Source organism: Cydia fagiglandana, chromosome 22, assembly GCF_963556715.1.
Source record: "Cydia fagiglandana chromosome 22, ilCydFagi1.1, whole genome shotgun sequence".
Classification (NCBI taxonomy): domain Eukaryota; kingdom Metazoa; phylum Arthropoda; class Insecta; order Lepidoptera; family Tortricidae; genus Cydia; species Cydia fagiglandana.
The window spans coordinates 9610238-9631926 of NC_085953.1; the positions used below are offsets into that span (position 1 = coordinate 9610238).

At 37.7% G+C, this 21689-nt stretch overlaps 1 protein-coding gene across 7 annotated transcripts in view; it reads right to left on the reverse strand.

The window, feature by feature from the left end:
• The window catches only part of LOC134675427 (solute carrier family 41 member 2), a 117536-nt gene that overhangs the window by 22207 nt on the left and 73640 nt on the right, over positions 1-21689 (reverse strand). For 6 of the 7 annotated variants that reach the window (XM_063533686.1, XM_063533685.1, XM_063533683.1 and 3 more), the window contains 2 exons: positions 12733-12857; positions 506-610 (listed from right to left, as the gene is read on the reverse strand). In XM_063533686.1, the coding sequence (XP_063389756.1) occupies positions 506-610; positions 12733-12857 (230 nt within the window). Of the gene's footprint in view, positions 1-505; positions 611-12732; positions 12858-20413; positions 20642-21689 lie in introns of those variants that run through there. The other variant, XM_063533687.1, reaches the window with a different exon arrangement.

The following is a 21689-nucleotide window of genomic DNA, read 5'->3' on the forward strand; positions in this document are numbered from 1 at the left end:
TTCACCTCCCGCTAGACGCAGATCAGATTATTATTAACAATATTAGAACAGTTGGTACAGTAAGAAGTAGTAGGATGACGAATACTCTGCCAAGAGCATATGATTAAGAACAAGAAAAAGACGACTGGCCTGGTATTGTCGGATTTCGGGTTCGAATACCGATAAGGCCAATTATTTGTGTGATGAGTACAGATATTTGTTCTCAAGTCATGGGTGTTTCACTGTTTTCTGTGTACCTACTTAAGTATTTATTACACAACACAAGCCTTCTTGAACTTCATCATCATCATCCCAGTCACAAGACCCAAAGTCCCTTATGGGGGGTGAATGCCATAATCGCCACGCTTGGCAGGCGGGTTGGCAATCGCTGTCGAGTACACCGAATTTGAGGGACGCTGCTGCCCGTCCACCGGTGGTCTTGGACGTAGTTTAAGGACATACCCGGGTCCGGGTTCGGGTCCTTCTTGAACTTACTGTTATTTTAACAATAGAAACGACAGCTTACCCTGACATGCCCTAGCACGATACCGGCGCCGATGGTGCCGCAGCCAGCGATGAAGAACGGCACCGCCACCTGCATCATTGTCGTCCACCATTTTTCCTCCTTTTTCTGTAAACAAACAAAGGAAACTGTTAGTTGACTTACACAAATGTTCCACTATAGTTATCCATGCCGTAATCGGCAACGGCGACCCTCGCTAATTACGAGCGTGAGCTCTGATATGGCTGGCAAAGCCGAACTTACTTTTAAAAACTCTATCGCAGGTGGGGCAGTAAAGTTGGCCAGAATTAGGGTTTGCAATCCGGATCCGAAATATATGAAATTATCCGGATCTGGATCCGAATCCGCGGATCTTCCCATACATTTCGGATCCGTCGTGCAAACCCGAATACCCGAATAAACGTCGTGCTAGCCAGAATTATAGTAGGTAAGTACCTAAGTATAATTATAGGAGGGTTTCGGCCGGGATTTACGCATTGTTCAATGTTCCACTAGACTTATATCGACCGGGACAATACAAAAGGTAATCACTAATCACGGTTCATATTCCGGTCGATATAATTAAGTCTAGTGAAACTAACCGTGAATCATTCAAAACTGTAACTCCAATGTTTCTGATAGTATGAGTGCTATGGAGGCCTAGCCTTTTTTTGTTGACGGAATGGTAAAAAGCGTTACGCATTCCCCCGGCCTGGGGAGCCCTTGTGGGATATGTGGGACTATCCTGCAGCCATCCTCTCCTATATTGAGAGGGGGAAAGTAGGTATACCCACTAAAAGCTACTCCGGCGTCACCCTTCTTACTTAAGGGGCCCACTGATTAACAGTCCGCCGGACGGTATCGGCCTGTCAGTTAGAACAAAATTTTGACAGTTCCGAACAACTGACAGGCCGATACCGTCCGGCGGACTGTTAATCAGTGGGCCCCTTTATCGTTTTGAACTAGCATAGCGTGGAGACCTCGTTCTAAAAGAGTATAGAAGTACTAGCAGAGTATAATACTATTAGCATTAAAGGAAATGAACGTTTTTTGAAGACAATGACTGCGTTTTGAATTTTTCTGTAAAAAAATTAAAGTTCTCTGAAAAACACTCAATTCAAGACTCGGGTCTCTAACAAGTTGAAAAGAACTCGAGTTTTGACTTAGTTATAAGAGTCTGAAAAACTGGGTCTTAAAGCAGAGGACTCATCGAGTCCTAACTGGGTACTTATATCAAGTGGTATATATCATCAGCATTATAACACCGTACGTTATCACAAAATTTCATTACTATTCACCGTTAAGAGCAATGCACTTCAACAATCGACTAAAACATCGACATTTACTTCCGTCATTATTTTCACAAACATTACCCGCACAATGAAAATCTAATACGCGGCGGCAAGGCGGTTTAAAAACTGTCATTTCCTGCACTTATGTCATTACTTCATTATCATTACATTGGTGGATTGTCATTAGAGCGTTTACAGGGCGAACAGGAGTTTACTGTTTTTGTTGTTTAAAACTTTTTGCACGTGTTTTTAAGGAAGATGAGAATACAGACTGATTATCGTTCGTAGACAATGATTATGATTTGATCTGCAAAATCTCAGAACTAGGATGTCGCGCGTTTTATTCTTTATTCAGACGAAACATTCTATTAGGTATAACTTTACAACTGCAGGATGCCAAGACGTATAAGTGTTAATACATAGTCACTATCATAAACATGTACCTATATATACGTATACACTTTTTCCCTAGTTCATACAAATTTTCCGTATCGAAAAAACACAACACAGCGAGTTTTAGGCTAATTAGAAGTCTCTAGAAGTATATTTGCAAATAAGAAGTTTTTTTTTGACAGTAACTTGTTGAAATTTCTATTACATTTCAACCACAAGGTATATTAGTATTCCTAATCTAATGGGGACTCAGGGTGCGTTTATATTGTTTAGGGGCCCACAGATTACCAGTTCGCCGGACTATGTCAGCCTGTCAGTCAAACGCAGAAGGTGACAGTTCCGAACAATTGACAGGCTGGTAATCTGTGGGCCCCTTTAAAACTACTAAGCTAATAAACATTTCAAAGCATTTTTGTTGTTTTAATAAACACATCACAACAAAGGAGTTATATTCGTCTTTATTAAGGAATATAATAAACAAATGCAAAATCAGCAAATATCTTTCTATCAATAAACAGATTGTAGACACACTTAACACTCATTCTTCACCCGATTGCTCAACGGTAGTTTATCAAGGGTTTGCAAGCACTCCATTTCACTATATCGCTATCGATACGTCACGATCTCTTATCACTTATCGCGGAATTACTCGCACTTTGCCAGACATTCATTGTTATACGAGTCACTGTTTCACTTTTCTATATTTTTTTCATATTTTTCTGTTTATATAAAACCACCCAACTATAATCCAATGCTACAAATATGGTCCACAAGTTCAATATTAAATTAATACCAATGTTATTTTATAATTATACCCATCAAAAACATAAATGTAAAAAAGGAGAGCCAAGTTCAATACAAAAATTATGCTTGGCTGTGGGGTTCGCCGCAAAAAGAATGGAGATTTAAATGAGTGCCAAGTTCTATGCAAAATCCAAATATGTATTTATAGGAACAAAATAACATTATAAACAAGTATTAAACTCTATTTCTTTGCTTTATTGGATACCTATAACAATTGCTGTTATTTAAAAAAAATGCGAGATCTTAAAGCAGGTTAGATTTGACTTGGCCAGTTTTCATTACATCAGTCATTTTATAAAGTTATTCAACATATATATTTTGTAATTCTGATAAAAACTGGCCAAGCCAAATCTAATCTACTTTAAGATCTCACATTTTTTTTAAATAACAGCAATTGTTATAGGTATCCAATAAAGCAAAGAAATAGAGTTTAATACTTGTTTATAATGTTATTTTGTTCCTATAAATACATATTTGGATTTTGCATAGAACTTGGCACTCATTTAAATCTCCATTCTTTTTGCGGCGAACCCCACAGCCAAGCATAATTTTTGTATTGAACTTGGCTCTCCTTTTTTACATTTATGTTTTTGATGGGATATCAATACTTTTTGTAAAGAAAACTAGGCAGGTATTGAGATTTAATGTTTTTTCTTGTGTTTCCGCTGCATGTTTTTTAATTCTGTTCTTTGTATTAATTATGTGGTGCCGCGCGCCGCCAACGACACACCGTTGGCCGGTTGTTTAGCGCGTATTAGAGGTTTTTTGTATGGGGACCCCCCCTATTTTTTAACTTTTTTATTTTTAGATTTTTTCCTACGCTTACACACAATTACCGAGCTGGATACCAAATTTCATCCTTCTAGGTCATCTGGAAGTAGGTTAGGTTTAGGTACTATATGCCAGTCACAATAAAAAAGAAATTTGTATGGGAACCCCCCCTATTTATTAACTTTTTTTTGTTTTTAGATTTTTTCCTACGCTTACACACAATAACCGAGCTGGATTCCAAATTTCATCCTTCTAGGTCATCTGGAAGTAGGTTAGGTTTAGGTACTTATATGTCAGTCACAATAAAAAATGGTTTTTTTGTATGGGGACCCCCCCTATTTTATAACTTTTTTTAATTTTTAGATTTTTTCCTACGCTTTCACACCATAACTGAGCTGGATTCCAAATTTCATCCTTTAAGGTACGGTGGGACTGGCGTAATCTTAAGATTAAAAGTCCCTAAATAAATAAAGGATTAAAAAAAAAAAAAAAATTTCATCCTTCTAGGTCATCTGGAAGTAGGTTAGGTTTAGGTACTTATATGTCAGTCACAATAAAAAATGGTTTTTTTGTATGGGGACCCCCCCTATTTTATAACTTTTTTTAATTTTTAGATTTTTTCCTACGCTTTCACACAATAACTGAGCTGGATTCCAAATTTCATCCTTCTAGGTCATCTGGAAGTAGGTTAGGTTTAGGTACTATAGGTATGTCAGTCAGTCTTAAAATTTACGACTTTTTGACCTTCATATCTTTATAACCGTTTGAGCTAGCTTCATGAAATTTGGGCTTCTAGATGTCCTTATGGATATAATTAAACACACGTAGTTTTATGTGTTTACGTTAAAGATGTTTTGAGTTATAGAAGGGTCAAAAGTGGCACCAAGTGGTTCGTGTAATATTACACTTGGCGCTGGCTAGCCAGTTCCTTTGCTTGAACTTGGCTTGACACGCTGCCGCGTGTCTAGATAATACAATGTTAAAGTACTATTACTTTCTAGGTGTTTTTCTAGTTGGTTCCAGGCTAAGCGGCCGCTCAGCCTGACTAAGTAGCTCGAGGCAGGAAGTCGCGAGTTTAAATCCCGGTAAACGCGGGACAGTGTCGACTGTAAACTTAGAGATAGAATAAAACTGGAGGACATTAGAAAGAGAACAAAAATAATCGAAGTAAACAAAGGAAGGAGAAGGAAGTGGGCAGGCCACATGCTTCGACACAAAAGAGAAAAATGGTCAAGAGACATCACAACATGGTACCCAAGAGACGGAAAGAAATGATGGTGGTTAAAAAACGAGATGGGAAAACGAGTTCAGGCAGGTGGCTGCAGCCTTGTGGAGAAGACAGGCTCTGGACAGCGACGCGTGGAGGAATATGGGAGAGGCCTATGCCAAGGGCAACCAGAACGTCTGCGAAGAAAGGCTAGCAGTAAGCTAAGTAAGCAGTAAGACGCGTGATGAAAATGAACATAGTGTTGTTGTTGAGTTATCAGTGTTTTGTATGTACAGTCAGCAGCAGATATACGTGAGCGGGCAAGGTGTCCAAGAAAACATATACACTTCAATCGTCACAAAAATAAGGACATCTAAGATGTCATTTTCACGTAGGCTTTCAGTTCGTCACAAATACCTTAACTTCTGAGTTTTTCTTTAACACATACACCCTTATTTAATCACAATGACAATAACGGTTAAAAAGTCAGTGGTAACTAAGCACTCAAATTCAAGCTGCTGTCATTAATACCTACACGCACTGCCAATCACGTACGTCAGCAGCCAGGGTGCCACCAGTTGCTAAGCAGTTGTTATTTCAATGGTAACTAAGCATCAACATTTTATCTGTTTAACTTTAAAATAAATACTGTAGCACTACGAATTGACACCTCCTTTCTTAAAGAAGTATTTTATCGTTAAGTGTCAAACTTAGACAATAAATAAGTAGGTTCTACTAGAATGATCGGTTTTTTTTTATTTTAACTGTCATATGCGGCTGTTCTTCCAAACCGTACATCATATTATATACCTATGTTAATATATTTATTTAGCCCACTTATTGTAGTAAAATATATACAGGATGGCCCATTTAGATCGGCCAGTATGGGAAAATCTGATACTATATAAGATATACACCGATCTCTTCTTAGGAATCATGTCATCGGTTTTAGTAACACGAAAAACTACATTCATATGTACATTTAAAAAAATGTGTACTCAGCTCGGGAATCAAACCCCGAACGTTTTGAAAAATAAAACTAAGACTATTTCTATTTAGATATCGATTGTGTAGGTCTTAAGCAATAAATGTTACTATGAAACATGATGTCTGAAATTAATAAAATGCATTGTTTCCATATCCTTTAATTTAATTTAGTCAGTTTTCGAAGAGACCAGCATTTTTAGGGTTCCGTATCCAAAGGGTAAAATGGGACCCTATTACTAAGACTCTGCTGTCCGTCCGTCCGTCCGTCTGTCACCAGGCTGTATTTCACGAACCGTGATAGCTAGACGGTTGAAATGTTCACAAATGATGTATTTCTGTTGCCGCTATAACAAGAAATACTAAAAACAGAATAAAATAAAGATTTAAGTGGGGCTCCCATACAACACACGTGATTTTTGACCGAAGTTAAGCAACGTCGGGCGGGGTCAGTACTTGGACTATATCGTTGTTTTTGCCTTTTTTTGCATTATGGTACGGAACCCTTCGTGCGCGAGTCCGACTCGCACTTGCCCGGTTTTTATTTTCAATACTTACATTTTGCATAGTTTTTTTTTAATGTATGAATGCAGTTTTTCTTGTTACTAAAATCGATGGCATGGTTCCTAACATGAGATTGGTGTATGTCTTATAGTTTTAGATTTTCCCATACTGACCGATCTAAATTGGCTACCCTGTATGTACTAAAATACGATGCCCCGAATCGATCAAAGAACGAAGGAGAAAATAATTGAATTGAAACGTAACACGTTCACCGTCTCAATCTGACATGTAAACTTTATGGCTTTGTAATAGAGGCTAGCCGTGGCCATACGTGACGAACACGGGCAGTAAAGGTGTTAAACATAATCCAACCTAGCAGTAAATATCAAATGGCATTCCGCACAGGAGTAATCTAAGTAAACCCCACTGCGGGTTCAAACCTACAACGTCCTGATAGAAAGTCGTACATACGCTACATGTGACATTACGAGTATCTTCAAAAATTATATAAACTAATGCGAAATTAACATAAAACCAGAAGACACAAATTAATAATAGAAATGAAACCCAAAAAAAAAAAGCTGTAATCTCTAGGTGCGTACGACTGAGATTTGAACCCGCGGTCTTCTGCTTTGAAAAGCAAATGCCTGTTACTGAGACCACAACGTGCCTTGACAATTGGCTCTAAATTTGGCTTCAGTTAGCTTTTGCTATGTATGTGTCATTCGTCTTGACGATTCTGTTAAAAGAAACCATCAAAAACATAAATGTAAAAAAGGAGAGCCAAGTTCAATACAAAAATTATGCTTGGCTGTGGGGTTCGCCGCAAAAAGAATGGAGATTTAAATGAGTGCCAAGTTCTATGCAAAATCCAAATATGTATTTATAGGAACAAAATAACATTATAAACAAGTATTAAACTCTATTTCTTTGCTTTATTGGATACCTATAACAATTGCTGTTATTTAAAAAAAATGCGAGATCTTAAAGCAGGTTAGATTTGACTTGGCCAGTTTTCATTACATCAGTCATTTTATAAAGTTATTCAACATATATATTTTGTAATTCTGATAAAAACTGGCCAAGCCAAATCTAACCTACTTTAAGATCTCACATTTTTTTTAAATAACAGCAATTGTTATAGGTATCCAATAAAGCAAAGAAATAGAGTTTAATACTTGTTTATAATGTTATTTTGTTCCTATAAATACATATTTGGATTTTGCATAGAACTTGGCACTCATTTAAATCTCCATTCTTTTTGCGGCGAACCCCACAGCCAAGCATAATTTTTGTATTGAACTTGGCTCTCCTTTTTTACATTTATGTTTTTGATGGGATATCAATACTTTTTGTAAAGAAAACTAGGCAGGTATTGAGATTTAATGTTTTTTCTTGTGTTTCCGCTGCATGTTTTTTACTTCTGTTCTTTGTATTAATTATGTGGTGCCGCGCGCCGCCAACGACACACCGTTGGCCGGTTGTTTAGCGCGTATTACAGGTTTTTTGTATGGGGACCCCCCCCCCCTATTTTTTAACTTTTTTTATTTTTAGATTTTTTCCTACGCTTACACACAATTACCGAGCTGGATTCCAAATTTCATCCTTCTAGGTCATCTGGAAGTAGGTTAGGTTTAGGTACTATATGTCAGTCACAATAAAAAAGAAATTTGTATGGGAACCCCCCCCTATTTATTAACTTTTTTTTGTTTTTAGATTTTTTCCTACGCTTACACACAATAACCGAGCTGGATTCCAAATTTCATCCTTCTAGGTCATCTGGAAGTAGGTTAGGTTTAGGTACTTATATGTCAGTCACAATAAAAAATGTTTTTTTTGTATGGGGACCCCCCCTATTTTATAACTTTTTTTAATTTTTAGATTTTTTCCTACGCTTTCACACAATAACTGAGCCGGATTCCAAATTTCATCCTTCTAGGTCATCTGGAAGTAGGTTAGGTTTAGGTACTTATATGTCAGTCACAATAAAAAATGGTTTTTTTGTATGGGGACCCCCCCTATTTTATAACTTTTTTTAATTTTTAGATTTTTTCCTACGCTTTCACACAATAACTGAGCTGGATTCCAAATTTCATCCTTCTAGGTCATCTGGAAGTAGGTTAGGTTTAGGTACTATAGGTATGTCAGTCAGTCTTAAAATTTACGACTTTTTGACCTTCATATCTTTATAACCGTTTGAGCTAGCTTCATGAAATTTGGGCTTCTAGATGTCCTTATGGATATAATTAAACACACGTAGTTTTATGTGTTTACGTTAAAGATGTTTTGAGTTATAGAAGGGCCAAAAGTGGCACCAAGTGGTTCGTGTAATATTACACTTGGCGCTGGCTAGCCAGTTCCTTTGCTTGAACTTGGCTTGACACGCTGCCGCGTGTCTAGATAGTTTGCAGTAAGTTGACCGAGAGGCTCCTGTCAAATGGTTGAAGGGTAAAACGTGAGATAGATGTATGTGATGACAAGACTGTACTGCTTTCGATGATTGTCAAAACGCTTTACCTGAAATTAGCATGGCTATCTTTCATTCAATATTCGACCATACTTGTATGCTTTAAAGTCTATTTTTCCATATTGTTCAGATATATTTGACACTTTGACCGCTTAGATACCATTGGTTTTTTGACAGCTAAGGTATCAATGACTTGTTGTAAGTGTAGAAATTAATGAATAGCGACTGTTAACATATTTGTGACACGTTGAGCGCTCACAAGTAAATACTACCATGACAGTCAACAACTTTTTGACAGTTTAAACGTTTACCTCTCTTTGAGCACCTGGAGTGTATAGCGACTTCTGCTGCTGACTGTACATACCTGTCTATCAATCTATTATTTATGACTGTCTGGATGTAGGTTTGTTTATGATTATCCTATAATACTTACAACGCGTATTACAAACGTGTGTTCCCTTCTTTCTTCCATTTACAACTACGATATTACTTGAGGGTTTTGGCAAAACTCTTGGTGTAGGTAATCTTAATCTTATCATGAAATAGATTAATAACGGATATGAATTGAATTTTTTTGAGATTATTCAACAATTCGTAGAATTATAAACGATTTCCACAGACCAAATCAAGTCTATTTCCTACAGTATAGGTTCAAATTTCAATGGCAAATTTTGGATCTTTCATTTGTACAGTCGCCATCAGATACATCGGAGCGGCCAAAGGTGTTCACAATATCTGAACACGCACTCTAACGCCCTGACAATAGAGGCGTATTCAGATATCTGTGAACACCTTGGCCGCTCCGATATATGTGATGGCGAGTGTATGGCTGGGATAGATTGTTTTTACGATTCAGTAGTTAATGAAATATTGAATTTGTGAACCATAGTTATATGTGCATTGCTGGGCTACTGTTGGGTGATTTTCCGGCATAAAATTTTGACAGAAAAATTAAAAGAAAAAACAGAAAAGCGAAGCAACGTTTCGATAGTATAATAACAATGAATGTCGGCAAAGTGCGAGTCATTTCGAGATAAGTGATAAGAGATCGTGACGTATCGATAAACGATATAGTGAAATGGAGTGCTTGGCAAACCCTTGATATACTACCGTTGAGCAATCGGGTGAAGAATGTGTGTTAAGTGTGTCTACAATAGACTGTTTTATTGATAGAAAGATAAGGATATTTGCTGATTTTGCTTTTGTTTGGAATATTCCTTAATAAAGACGAATATAACTCCTACAAAACCGTACTTAACATCGGAAATGCGCACAAGGAAAATAGGAAATAATGCAAATATAAGGGGAAAAGTCCTTAGAAAACATTGTTGATAACCATCATCTATCACAAAGTTAAAGGTCAAAATACAATGTGATCTATTGAATAGTCTAGTATAAATAAAAGACAAAATAGTAAATTATCAAATAATGGTAATATTTGACGGCGCCCGGGCACGCCCTCGCAAGTATTCTACATCCGATATCGGATTGGATAATGTGAAAACTAGAGATGCATCGGATATTCGGTTACTATTCGGTATCCGGCCTATCCGGCCAACATTACCGGATACCGGATACTGACCTACTATCCGGCCGGATACCGGAAAGTAAAATTGCTTGATTTCGGAGGAAACTAATTGGATTTAAGAAATAGTCTTGATCATAATCGTACTTGTTTATTATTATAAAACAATTTAAACATTCCACTGACTTGCACGCGCACTCATTTCGAACCTAGAAATGTGTCCGCGCGAACGTTCACTGGGAAACAGGTCAAACCTGCAGAATGCGCACCTGTAAAACCGAAATGTAGGTATAGTTCCGCTGGCCGAATATTCTACGGCCGGATACTAAATATTCGGCCGATGGTCAAGCCGAATATCCGGTATCCGGCCAAACAACTATCCGTTGCATCTCTAGTGAAAACGCTCGGATCATTCTTGTTATAATTGTCGTACTTGCATATAATATAAGAGAATAATGCATTGTTAATTGTCACTCTGCTCAGCATGTGAATTGCCATAACGATGTTGAGATACCCTCACGTTCAAGTTCGTGTATTAAACAAAGGTAAACCAATTAGTTACGGTACTTATGATAACACTAATCGTTACAACCGTGTTAATTAACTATCTGCTTAGTTTTAAGATACTATGAGCATAATTAAAATGCATTGAAAACATAGCTATTAAATAATAAAATAATAGACTTATGAATTTTAATATTATTTTGTATATAAATGATACTTAATATTTTTATTGCATTTTTTTTGTTAAGTAGGTATGTACAGATTTATCATAGCCGTAATTTTTAATGTTTGTATACTTATCTTCTTTAAGAGTAAAAATTATGAAAGAGCCCAATGGGCGATAATAGTTAATATTATTTTCTTTTAACCAAAATAAGAAACAAAAATATAAAATATACATACAGATGATTCTGAAATTATAAAGTGTAAGATCCTGGTCCAAACGTACCTATTTATAAAAACTTTTTTTTAATATACCTACTAATGGAATAGAAAAATTTACTAACGATATTATTAATTTTGATAATTATTTATTCATTCATTTCTAAATTATATTTGTTAGGTTATGTCTACAGTCAAGACATGGGTAATTTTTATTGCACACAAAGTTATTTATTTATTTATATATTTCGGAGATAACACAGAAACAATCATACAAGAAACAGTTATTGAACACACATGCATATTTAGATACAGATGCTTCCTTGGATATATCTCACTAAGAACACATAGTACATATATTCAGGTGCGCAAAGCGATAAATCTTTGTTGTTGGTAACAAAACAAAAGACAGTGCGTTAAAAGTACATCATTTTGAACTCTCATATGCTTAGTTAAGGAATTAAAAGATAAAGCCCTCGTTATGTCCTCGTAATTATTCTTTAACATCAATCACCAGTTTTTCTCAATTAAGTAGCTTCTGAATGATCACAATCTCGCCTCACGACACGGATCACACGGCCAAATAAAGCCAGGTCATCTTAATGATCCCAGTAGGTATCTAACTAATCGTAAAGTCAGGTCATCGCAATGATCTATCTCAGCGGTCGGCAACAAGCGGCCCGCGAACCTCTCACTTGCGGCCCGCGAGCCTCCCTAGCTATTTTGTATGTAATTGGTAATATTGACAAACGACAATATCTGATAAAGTCATAAATATTAACAAAGTGCGGCCCGCGTCAACTTCGGTAACTACTATTTGGCCCTTGGCTGCTAAAAGGTTGCCGACCGCTGATCTATCTAATCACACAGTCGGATTGCTTTAAAAATTACTTGTTCAGTCACGGAGTTACGTGATTCGCGGTTCTGTAAATATATTCATGAGGTAAGAAAATAAGTAGGTCATTTTGTATAGAATTTTTCACATGTGTGACTCGAACCTATTATTACCTATAGGTACCCTCATCAACATTGTACAAGTTGATACCCTTGAGGACATGTATACAGAAATAGGATAGACTGCGCTGAGGGATATTTTTTCGTATTATTAAAATGCATTCTAACGTAAGAGTGGTGTTTTTTTAAGGCTCCAAAGTAAAACAGAACTGACAGAACCTGGGCCATACCATAAGGCAAACGTCATCAGCATAGAGAACTTCTGTAGTTGCAGTTGTGTAGATACTACAGTGGCGGAGCGTCCATAGAACTCGTTTCCCATCAGCTTGTCTGATATTCAGGCTTTTAGGCTATTTTCCTTAAACTTATGAAGAAAGGAAGGGCAATTCAGCTACGGCTTCTAGACGGAACCATCTAGACGCGCCGCCACTGGTAGATAAGTAGTACATGTAGGTAGGTACTCACGCCAGAAAGTGGTTGTTTCTCTGCGTCTGCTTCTGTAATCTTTTTGTCCGGCGGGTCCCCCGGGCAGAGGTCCCCGTTGCTGTTTATAGAACCCATCGTGACCCCTGTGTCTGCCAGTTTCTCATCTGTCGACAAAACAATTGAAGTTTAGTTTATATTCCTCGAAATTGGTAAAAAAAAAGAAAATACAGGTGCTCAAGGACTAATATATATATATGCATTGTAAGTTTGATATAAGTTCTACTTGTAACATAGCTACCTACCCTATAATTTGGACATATATTATTCTGTTTTACGAGTATCTACTTTGTAATAAAAAAACACAAGGGCTTTATGCATTCTTAAACAATGGAAAAGACACGTAAATTACACGGTAAATTAATAAGTACAGTTTTTCTGTAATTAATTAATTATTCAAGAGCAAAACTTTTAATTTGGTTATAATTGTCGCGATTTTCACGCGATAAGTATAAAAAGGGAACTTATTATTTATTTATTTATTTATTATGAACCCATAATTGCCCCTCTGTTAGGCAAAGAGGCCTCCCTCTTATTCTTCCACGTATCCCTATCCTCAGAAGTCTCCCACCAGTCTCTGTCAGCGTCAAGCTCGTCCCGCCATCTCCGACGAGGTCTACCGTGACGCCTTACAATTTGTGGGACCCAATGGGTGGCTGTTTTGGCCCACAGGTCATCCGGCATACGGCTGACTTGTCTTGCCCGTCCCATTTGAGCTTAGTATAGGTATTTATTCTGTGGATAAACGCTAATGCGTTTATCCACAGAATAAATACCTATACTAGGTACAGAAGACTCACTCTCTAACAAAACGCGTCTGTCACGATCAGCACAGATATGGCCGCTAGGTGGCGACAGCGCCACGCGCGGCTTATGGCAAACCCCAAAATTGGGGTCGAACGGATGTACCTTTACTTAGCTACCTGTAGCAAAGCGACGAAATCGCGGAGTGAGCCACGCCTGGTTTATCGAAAGATTATGTTGCATTGCAACTATACAGTTGCAGCTGCAGTTACAATTGCAGTATGTTATGTGTGACAGTTTTGAATTATTCACGGTTAGTTTCACTAGAGTTACATCAACCGGAATATGGACCGTGGTTACCTTTTGTATTGTTTACAAAACAAAATAATCAGGGTCCATATTCCGATCGATATAAGTCTAGTATATACGTAGTGTTTAAAACAACATAGGTACTCATATTATCTTGTATTTGTACATCTAGTTTAACAACTTATAGGTCGTTTTTTTAGCATTAGAAAGAACTTCAAAGAAGGTAAGCGATCTTGACATGTCTTTTAATTGAAAAACGCTTTTTAAAATCAAATACCTATTACTTATGAAAGCACAAGACTATAAATAATCGTATTAGATTCATAATTGTCACATATTTGCCGTAACTTATTTTTAAAATGTGTTTTTCAATTAAAAGACACATCAAGATTGTTTGCCTTATTTCTAATGCTAAATAAAACGAACTATAGCATAACACCAACTTTTCACTGTATACTGTATATGTATAATATAGTAACTTCTCATCAACCGCGGGTTTACGGGTTTTAAGTGACCCATCAATAGATAATAAATTATATGCACCTATTGTCTATTGTTTATTGTCAAATCAAGTGGACACTGAATCAGTGATTTACGCACGCCACATGATTCATAAAGTAATAAACACTTGAGATACGCTGAGATGAGATAAGACCGACAGAAGATGACAGAAACCAAAAACTGATTGATCTGAATAGGTATTTAGATTATAATAACTTTAACCGATTTCTTTAAGAAAGTTACGTAATGTAAGCTCAGGAATGTACCCTTGAAAATAACGGACTTTACTCCAGGTTAAAAAACCAGACAACCGCTCACCGAGGGCTCCGTACTTTTTAGTATTTGTTGTTATAGCGGCAACAGAAATACATCATCATCTGTGAAAATTTCAACTGTCTAGCTATCACGGTCCATGAGATACCTGGTGAGTGGTGACAGACAGACGGACAGCGGAGTCTTAGTAATAGGGTCCCGTTTTTACCCTTTGGGTACGGAACCCTAAAAAGACCGTGTAGAAATACATAGTACCGAATATAGAAATAGTTAGGTATCACTTATCATCAGTTATCTATAGGTACCTACCTATTTAGTCTATTTCGTGTGGATTTTAAAAGTCATTTAAGTGCGAGCTTATCACGTATAATTAGGTCGGAGTGGTGCTGACCTGCAGCGAGTGCACATTTGCTGCAAAGATTGGCTACGTCAGCCACCTGAGAGCGCACCAGCGACGCTCTCAGCGGTAGAAAAGCAGTCGCTGTAGCCGAAAACAGCTAGAGATGATGATATTGATGACACTAGTAAGTACTGCAGTTTCAGTTTCTACACAGAATCCGCTTACCGCCAAGGTTTCTTGTTTCTCTGCTATGAAAAAAGAAAACTTGAACCGTTTTGATCACTCATACAGTCGACGTCAAAGATATGTGAAGGAAATGAGAGAAAATATAGCCGAAAAGAAAATATCCACGAAACGTTTAGCCATTTATTTTAGAGTGACATATGATATAAAGAATCATAAAAAAAAATACAAATTTAAATATTTGTCAAAATATAAAGAGTTCGCAACATCCTCCCACCTTTTGGGCAAGAGGCCCAAAACTCTTCTCTAGATCTCGGTAGAGTCCTGTGTTTCAAGCGGGTACAGGCGTTGAACGGCTCGTGTTAATTGTCCATCTGCTGTGCGCACCTCAGCCACTCGTACACAATCATCCCTAAAGACCACTTAATAATCTGTATCTAAAAACTACATCACCTACCCTTAAATACGAGTCCTTCTCCTTGCCCTTCTGGATGAGCATCCCCACGTACTCGTTTCTGAACCATTTTCATTTTCGCGGAAGTTAGTGCTGTTATCCGTTGATACCAAGCATGCCGCGGTAGGTTGAGTAGAAACGCTATGCAAACTGTCACCCGATGCTATCCCGCTACGCGCAAGCTGGATCCGCTCCTCCGACTCCACCTCGCGTTTCAGGAACTGCATAAGCCGGTTCAGATGATCGTCGCTCTTCTCGTCGAGTACGTGGGATCTCTGCCATGCTCGTAAAACAGATTCGGGCAAGGCGGACTCAACTAAAGGGAAAAGTAAAGCAGCGTATTTATCTATAGTGACACCTAAGCTTTGTAGTGCTTGTAATTGCGTATTTAACTTATCGTATAAGTGGCCTAATTTATAGGAAGTATTACCTTTTGCTTGTGCTAATACAAGATTAAGCAGTTCACGCACATAAATGTCGATCAACATTTCGTCACGTGCAAACCTGGACTTCAATTGCTCAACAGCCTTCTTATAGTTAGCTCCCGACGGCGGAAAGCTCTCGACGATCTCTCGCGCTGGAGTATCTGGAACAGTACATTGGTATAAGTACTGAAACTTATCTCCGTCGTCTATTGATTCGTCGTCGTCGATTTTCTGAAATTGACACCAAAAACCAATCCAGTTTTTCGTATTGCCGTCAAACTTCCGTAACTCAAATTTCGGTAGACGGAATCGTCTTGAATGACATGCAGAACTGCATGCCGACTTCTCACAACATTGATGAGATTTATCTGTATTATTCGACTCATCGCTGCCGCTAGACTTGCGAGACCTCTTCTTGCGTTCGTTCTTCCGGGAAACGTTGTCGTACATGACTTTTATACGCTCCCAGTCGCTTTCATACTTATCGCTGGTCATGCAGTCTTCGTAAATTTCATCTTCAGTCATCTCGTCCGTTTTTAGCCATTGTTCTTTTATACGTTGGTCGACGTTGAACAAGGAATCGGCTCGAAGCTGGAGTTTGTTAAAGGCCGCGGTGATTTCGTCGATGTCGGTCGACTCTAACTTAGCCACAATATCGTTTTTTGCGGTTGTGAATAGCCTCCTAGCTATACTTCGTTCTTTACGTAACTTTTCCATTATTTTACACGGTCGCCAGATGAAGGAAATGAGAGAAAATATAGCTCGAATCAAAATACACCCGAAACGTTTAGCCATTTATTTTAGAGTGACATATGATATAAAGAATCATAAAAAAAATACAAATTTAAATATTTGTCAAAATATAAAGAGTTCGCAACAATATGTTTAGGCTTTTGCACCTTACTCCTTTTTAATAAGGCGAGGAATGTAAACATATCTTTGACGTCGACTGTACACGTAACGGAGGTGCTTAACACATTGACTGTGAACCATAATAGTATGGTTTTTTAATCAAAAGTTATAGAACTAATAAACGTGTTATAACTTTACCACAGCAAACACCGTGTGCTTCTCGTGTCGCTACCACAGCGTTGCATTCAGCATCTGACAACGGCAAGGTTCTAAATGCACTGGGGAAAGTGAACTAGGTCAGCAGCACCAAGGTTCCGCCTCGATTTTGTTTTGTTGTTGTACGTAACAGTGTTATTTGCAAAGCTGACCAACTCAACTATTGTGCCTCAGACCAGTGTTATGTGCAAAGTGGCCTATGTGTAAAAGAAAATGAAAAGAATTAACCATATCACGAACTATCAATCATATCCTCTAGCCGCCAATACGTCAAACCTTGCCAAGCAAAATGAAATGTTATTTTGTCAACACAAAGTTCAAATTAGAATGGAACAGGAGACCTTTTTATAGGTCTCTGGGCGGCTAGAGGATAAAATAGCATTTCATGAAAATTTTGAGACCTGGCCACGAGAGATATGTATAACAATAGTTAAATCATATTCATTCTCTGTATCTTTTTACTCTGAAAAACCAACTCCAAAGGCTTATTTACCTATTTCAAAGCCGATAAATTAATATTGTTACGAATCTCAGAGTCAGGTTATACTAGCCACATACTTACTGCGGAGTGCAATGCTTGTGAATAGACGTAACAGTAGTAATGGTATGTAGGGCAATAAGTTTTCGGCTTATACTTACTCGGCCGTACAACAAACATAATTAAGTTGCGTACGATATGTAGGTCTTACCGATTTATTTGCGTTTGATATAACACTGAACAGGGTAGCCGAACAGCTGTTAATGAACGTTATAATATAATAATTTACGCGATATGTTTGTGTACTTAATCGAACACATGCCGGTTAATAATATTAACAATAGAACAATCATGTCAATAAAGTTAATTATAGAATAGGTAGAATACTGATTATTGGCACAACTCAGTTAAAGATACAGCTTAAAGAAAAACAAGTACCTATGTACACTTGTAACAGTCGCCATTAGATACAGTATGTATAACCTAACCTAAACATTAATGGGTCTCTTTCTTTGCCTTTCGTTCTGATACATACTGTATATCGAAGCAGCCAAGGCGCTCACAAATATCTGAACACGCCTCTTAGAGTGTGTGTTTAGATACTTTTGAGCACCTCGGCCGCTCCGATATATCTGATGGCGACTGTACGATGTTTACTGACAATACGTAAACCTTATTGTTAAGATATTAAATAAGTCCATAGTTGGTCAGCTAACAGGTGATAATAGAGAAATAATATTATTTATTTTGAACACGTGGCTGGGATGTTTCCATATTGATAAATATAATTAAGTATATTTCATATCAAGCGCTGGTAGCCTAGCGGTAAGAGCGTGCGACTTTCAATCCGGAGGTCGCAGGTTCAAACCCCGGCTCGTACCAATGATGGAACTTATGTACGAAATATCATTTGATATTTACCAGTCGCTTTTCGGTGAACGAAAACATCGTGAGGAAACCGGACTAATACCAATAACCAATAAGGCCTAGTTTACCCTCTGGGTTGGAAGGCCAGATGGCAGTCGCTTTCGTAAAAACTAGTGCCTACGACAACGCGAGGAAAATGATATTGATCGTACCAAGCGTTTAACGACCTGATAATGATAATTATTAAGCTTTATTATGGAAGAATACAAAACAACATTAATTTATTGCATGTTTAATGGTTTTGTTAAATTCCAGTCACGGAATTTTTTATAGGTAATTTATGTCTCACCTGAGAGCAAGTTTATGTTCCTAATGGCTCCTCTACACGATGGCCCAACCTATTGGTCCTATATGTTGGGCCAACGTGTAGTGGGGGTAGTGGTGTTGCTTGGCTTATGGCGCGCGGGATGGCGATGGGTTGACCGGGTGTCGGTTTTTCGGCCGCACCTCAAAGGATTGGGCAAGCGATGGCGGTATGCATCTACACGTGGCCCAATCCACAGTCTTTTAGCAGCCAAGGGCCACATAGTAGTTAATGAAGTTGACGCGGGCTGCGCTTAGTAAATATTTATGACTTTATCAGCCATTGTGTTGGTCAATATTACCTACATAAAAAATAGCCAGGGAGGCTCGCAGGCCGCCTGTTGCCGACCGCTGTCCTAACAGATTAAAATTTTTAGGATAGGATAAAAGGACGTTTTGTAAAATTATAATTATTTAGTAATTACCAAAATTAGAGAGAAGAAGTTAGGTAGTGATTTACGAAACACTAAGTAAATTCTTGAATAAAAAACGTTTACCCTCTTAAACTTTTGACATAAGCACGGTAAACTTGCTTAACATTGCCTAGTATGCCAAACATTGCCAGCAGTTTATTTCTAACTTCTACCTAAATGTTTGACCAGTCAATATTTGGCATTTTACGCAATATTGTGCTACGGTGCGTCCATAATAAAATTTGTTTATAATAATTAGTAAAGATGGCACCATTGGCACCATAAACATGATTATCAACTGCGTCATGTGCGTATGTTTGTTGGTCTCAAAATTCCATAAACATAAAATCTATGTGAGGTGTGCAATAAAGAGTATTGAATTGTATTGTATCTATGTCGGCGGCCGATCGTAAGATCAGGCATATCGTGAAATTCCTAGGCATATCGTGAAACGTGAAAATCTTTAACTCCTTCCCTGAGTCGACGTAGCGGGGCTCCTATTTCTGGACAGTTTCTCCTTCGGGCATCTGAAGCAACCTAACGAACCTATCTTACCTATATATTGGTTTAATGTGACTATCCTCAAAACAATACACAGGAACATTACGATCTGCCTGATCTTACGATCGGCCGCCGACATCTATACAACAATAAGGTCGGGTATTAGGAAATTTTAGATTACATACTAGAGTCTGCTCGCGACTTCGTGTGTAGATCTCCTTGTCCAGACCCATAGACTAGGAATCCTCTAGACCGAGTTTAGAGCAATTATTTCATGCAACTGATGATGCCAAAAATGCGGGGGTGCGCGGAACGAGGTGAGCGAGGTTCCGTGCCGTGAATGGTCCGTTCAAAGACACAGACGTCACACAAAGACACTTTCGACTCGAACATGGAGTAAAATTACCGTATGTTGTGGCAGAGAGGATATCGCGACTATGCTCAGTCTGGAGGATGTTTTGTCTGTGTCCAGACCTCAAACTTACTCCATACAAAAAATAATCTAAATCGGTTCAGCGGTTGCGTAAGGTAAAGCGTGAAGAGGTAACAGACAGACAGACAGAGTTTCTTCCGAATTTATAATATTAGTAGGGATTTATCAGAGAAACCATAGGAATTTCATTATAGATGGGTACCTACTCCAAGTTTCACAACCTAGTCATGAAATAGAATAATAACGTACATACACCGAAGAATAGTCAAGATAAGGATAACAATGATAATATATATAAAACTATACATTACCTATAGTGCTATATCCATTCATCCTATTGAAATATCCGTCTATAAACAACTCCAATTTAGCGCCCATGTTTATCAACGACATCTTGACACTTCACTTTTATTTATCAACACAATGACTTCACTTTGGCATATATCTATGGTACGTATTACTTTTAAAATGCCAAGGACTTAAACCAACTCTCTAAGCCTTGAGTTGGCGTTTATTCTACGATTTATTCACCGAAAACACTCACAAGTAAATTTTTTAATATTTTTTACAAGTAAACAACTTTTGACGGCATTTTTGGCAATAATTTCACTTATTATTCACTAAAAACACTCGCGACTACCAGCGTCGTCTTATCATTGATAACTTATCACAATTACATTTTCGACTTGTGATTCGTTGACTTTTACTATCAGTTTTAAACACAAATCCACGTTAAACCTACTACCGTCAGAGAAAGAATGGCGCGCATTGGACCGGGCGATTTCCTGAATCGTTGCAAAAAAAGCATTTCCTTAACAAAGTTAATTAAATGTTTAATTTGTATTGATACGTGCGAGCTCTGGCGAAACACTGTTCTGATTAACAAGTGATTTACTTAGTTACATAAGGCACGTCCACTCACATTTTAAAGTCACGGTTACGTACAGGGCCATACTTTACATTGTCTGTGTCGCTGTCGTCATGCCCGCATCTGGGTAGATTAACTTTTTTAGGACAAAGTAAAACAGGCGTATTCTGATTGTAATAAAGGTTATAGATATGATATGGATTTATTAAGGATGTGTGTTTGCCTTACCTACGAATATTCAAAAGATGTATTTGCTATAGAAAATAAATATTAGTTTAGTTAATCGGGTAACAAGAACTGTTTTAATGGCTGCGACGAAAACAATACCTGGAAATCTAGTTAGAAGCAAACATCCACCTAAAATTACTCGAATAGCATCGTTTTCCCGGTCACATAAAAACCTTAATAAAATACAATATTGTGTATTTTTCGAAAATTAAACTAGGCATAAGTAACAATTTCCGAATTCATTCAGTATTATCTTATTTAATTAAGCACTTCAAAGCATTTCATGCAGATAACGTACACCTACGTTCAATAACTGGTTCCAATTAAAACTGGTTTTTTTGTTCGTAATTTAACCTCTATGTACTTATGTCCTGACCGTTTTACTTGCAAGAATAGTAGGTATTACTGCAATGTTCTGCCGCCAGAGTGCAGCACTAGCGCATCTAGTAAACGATAGAGTAACTTAAACATACTGTGCCTTAATCTGTTTG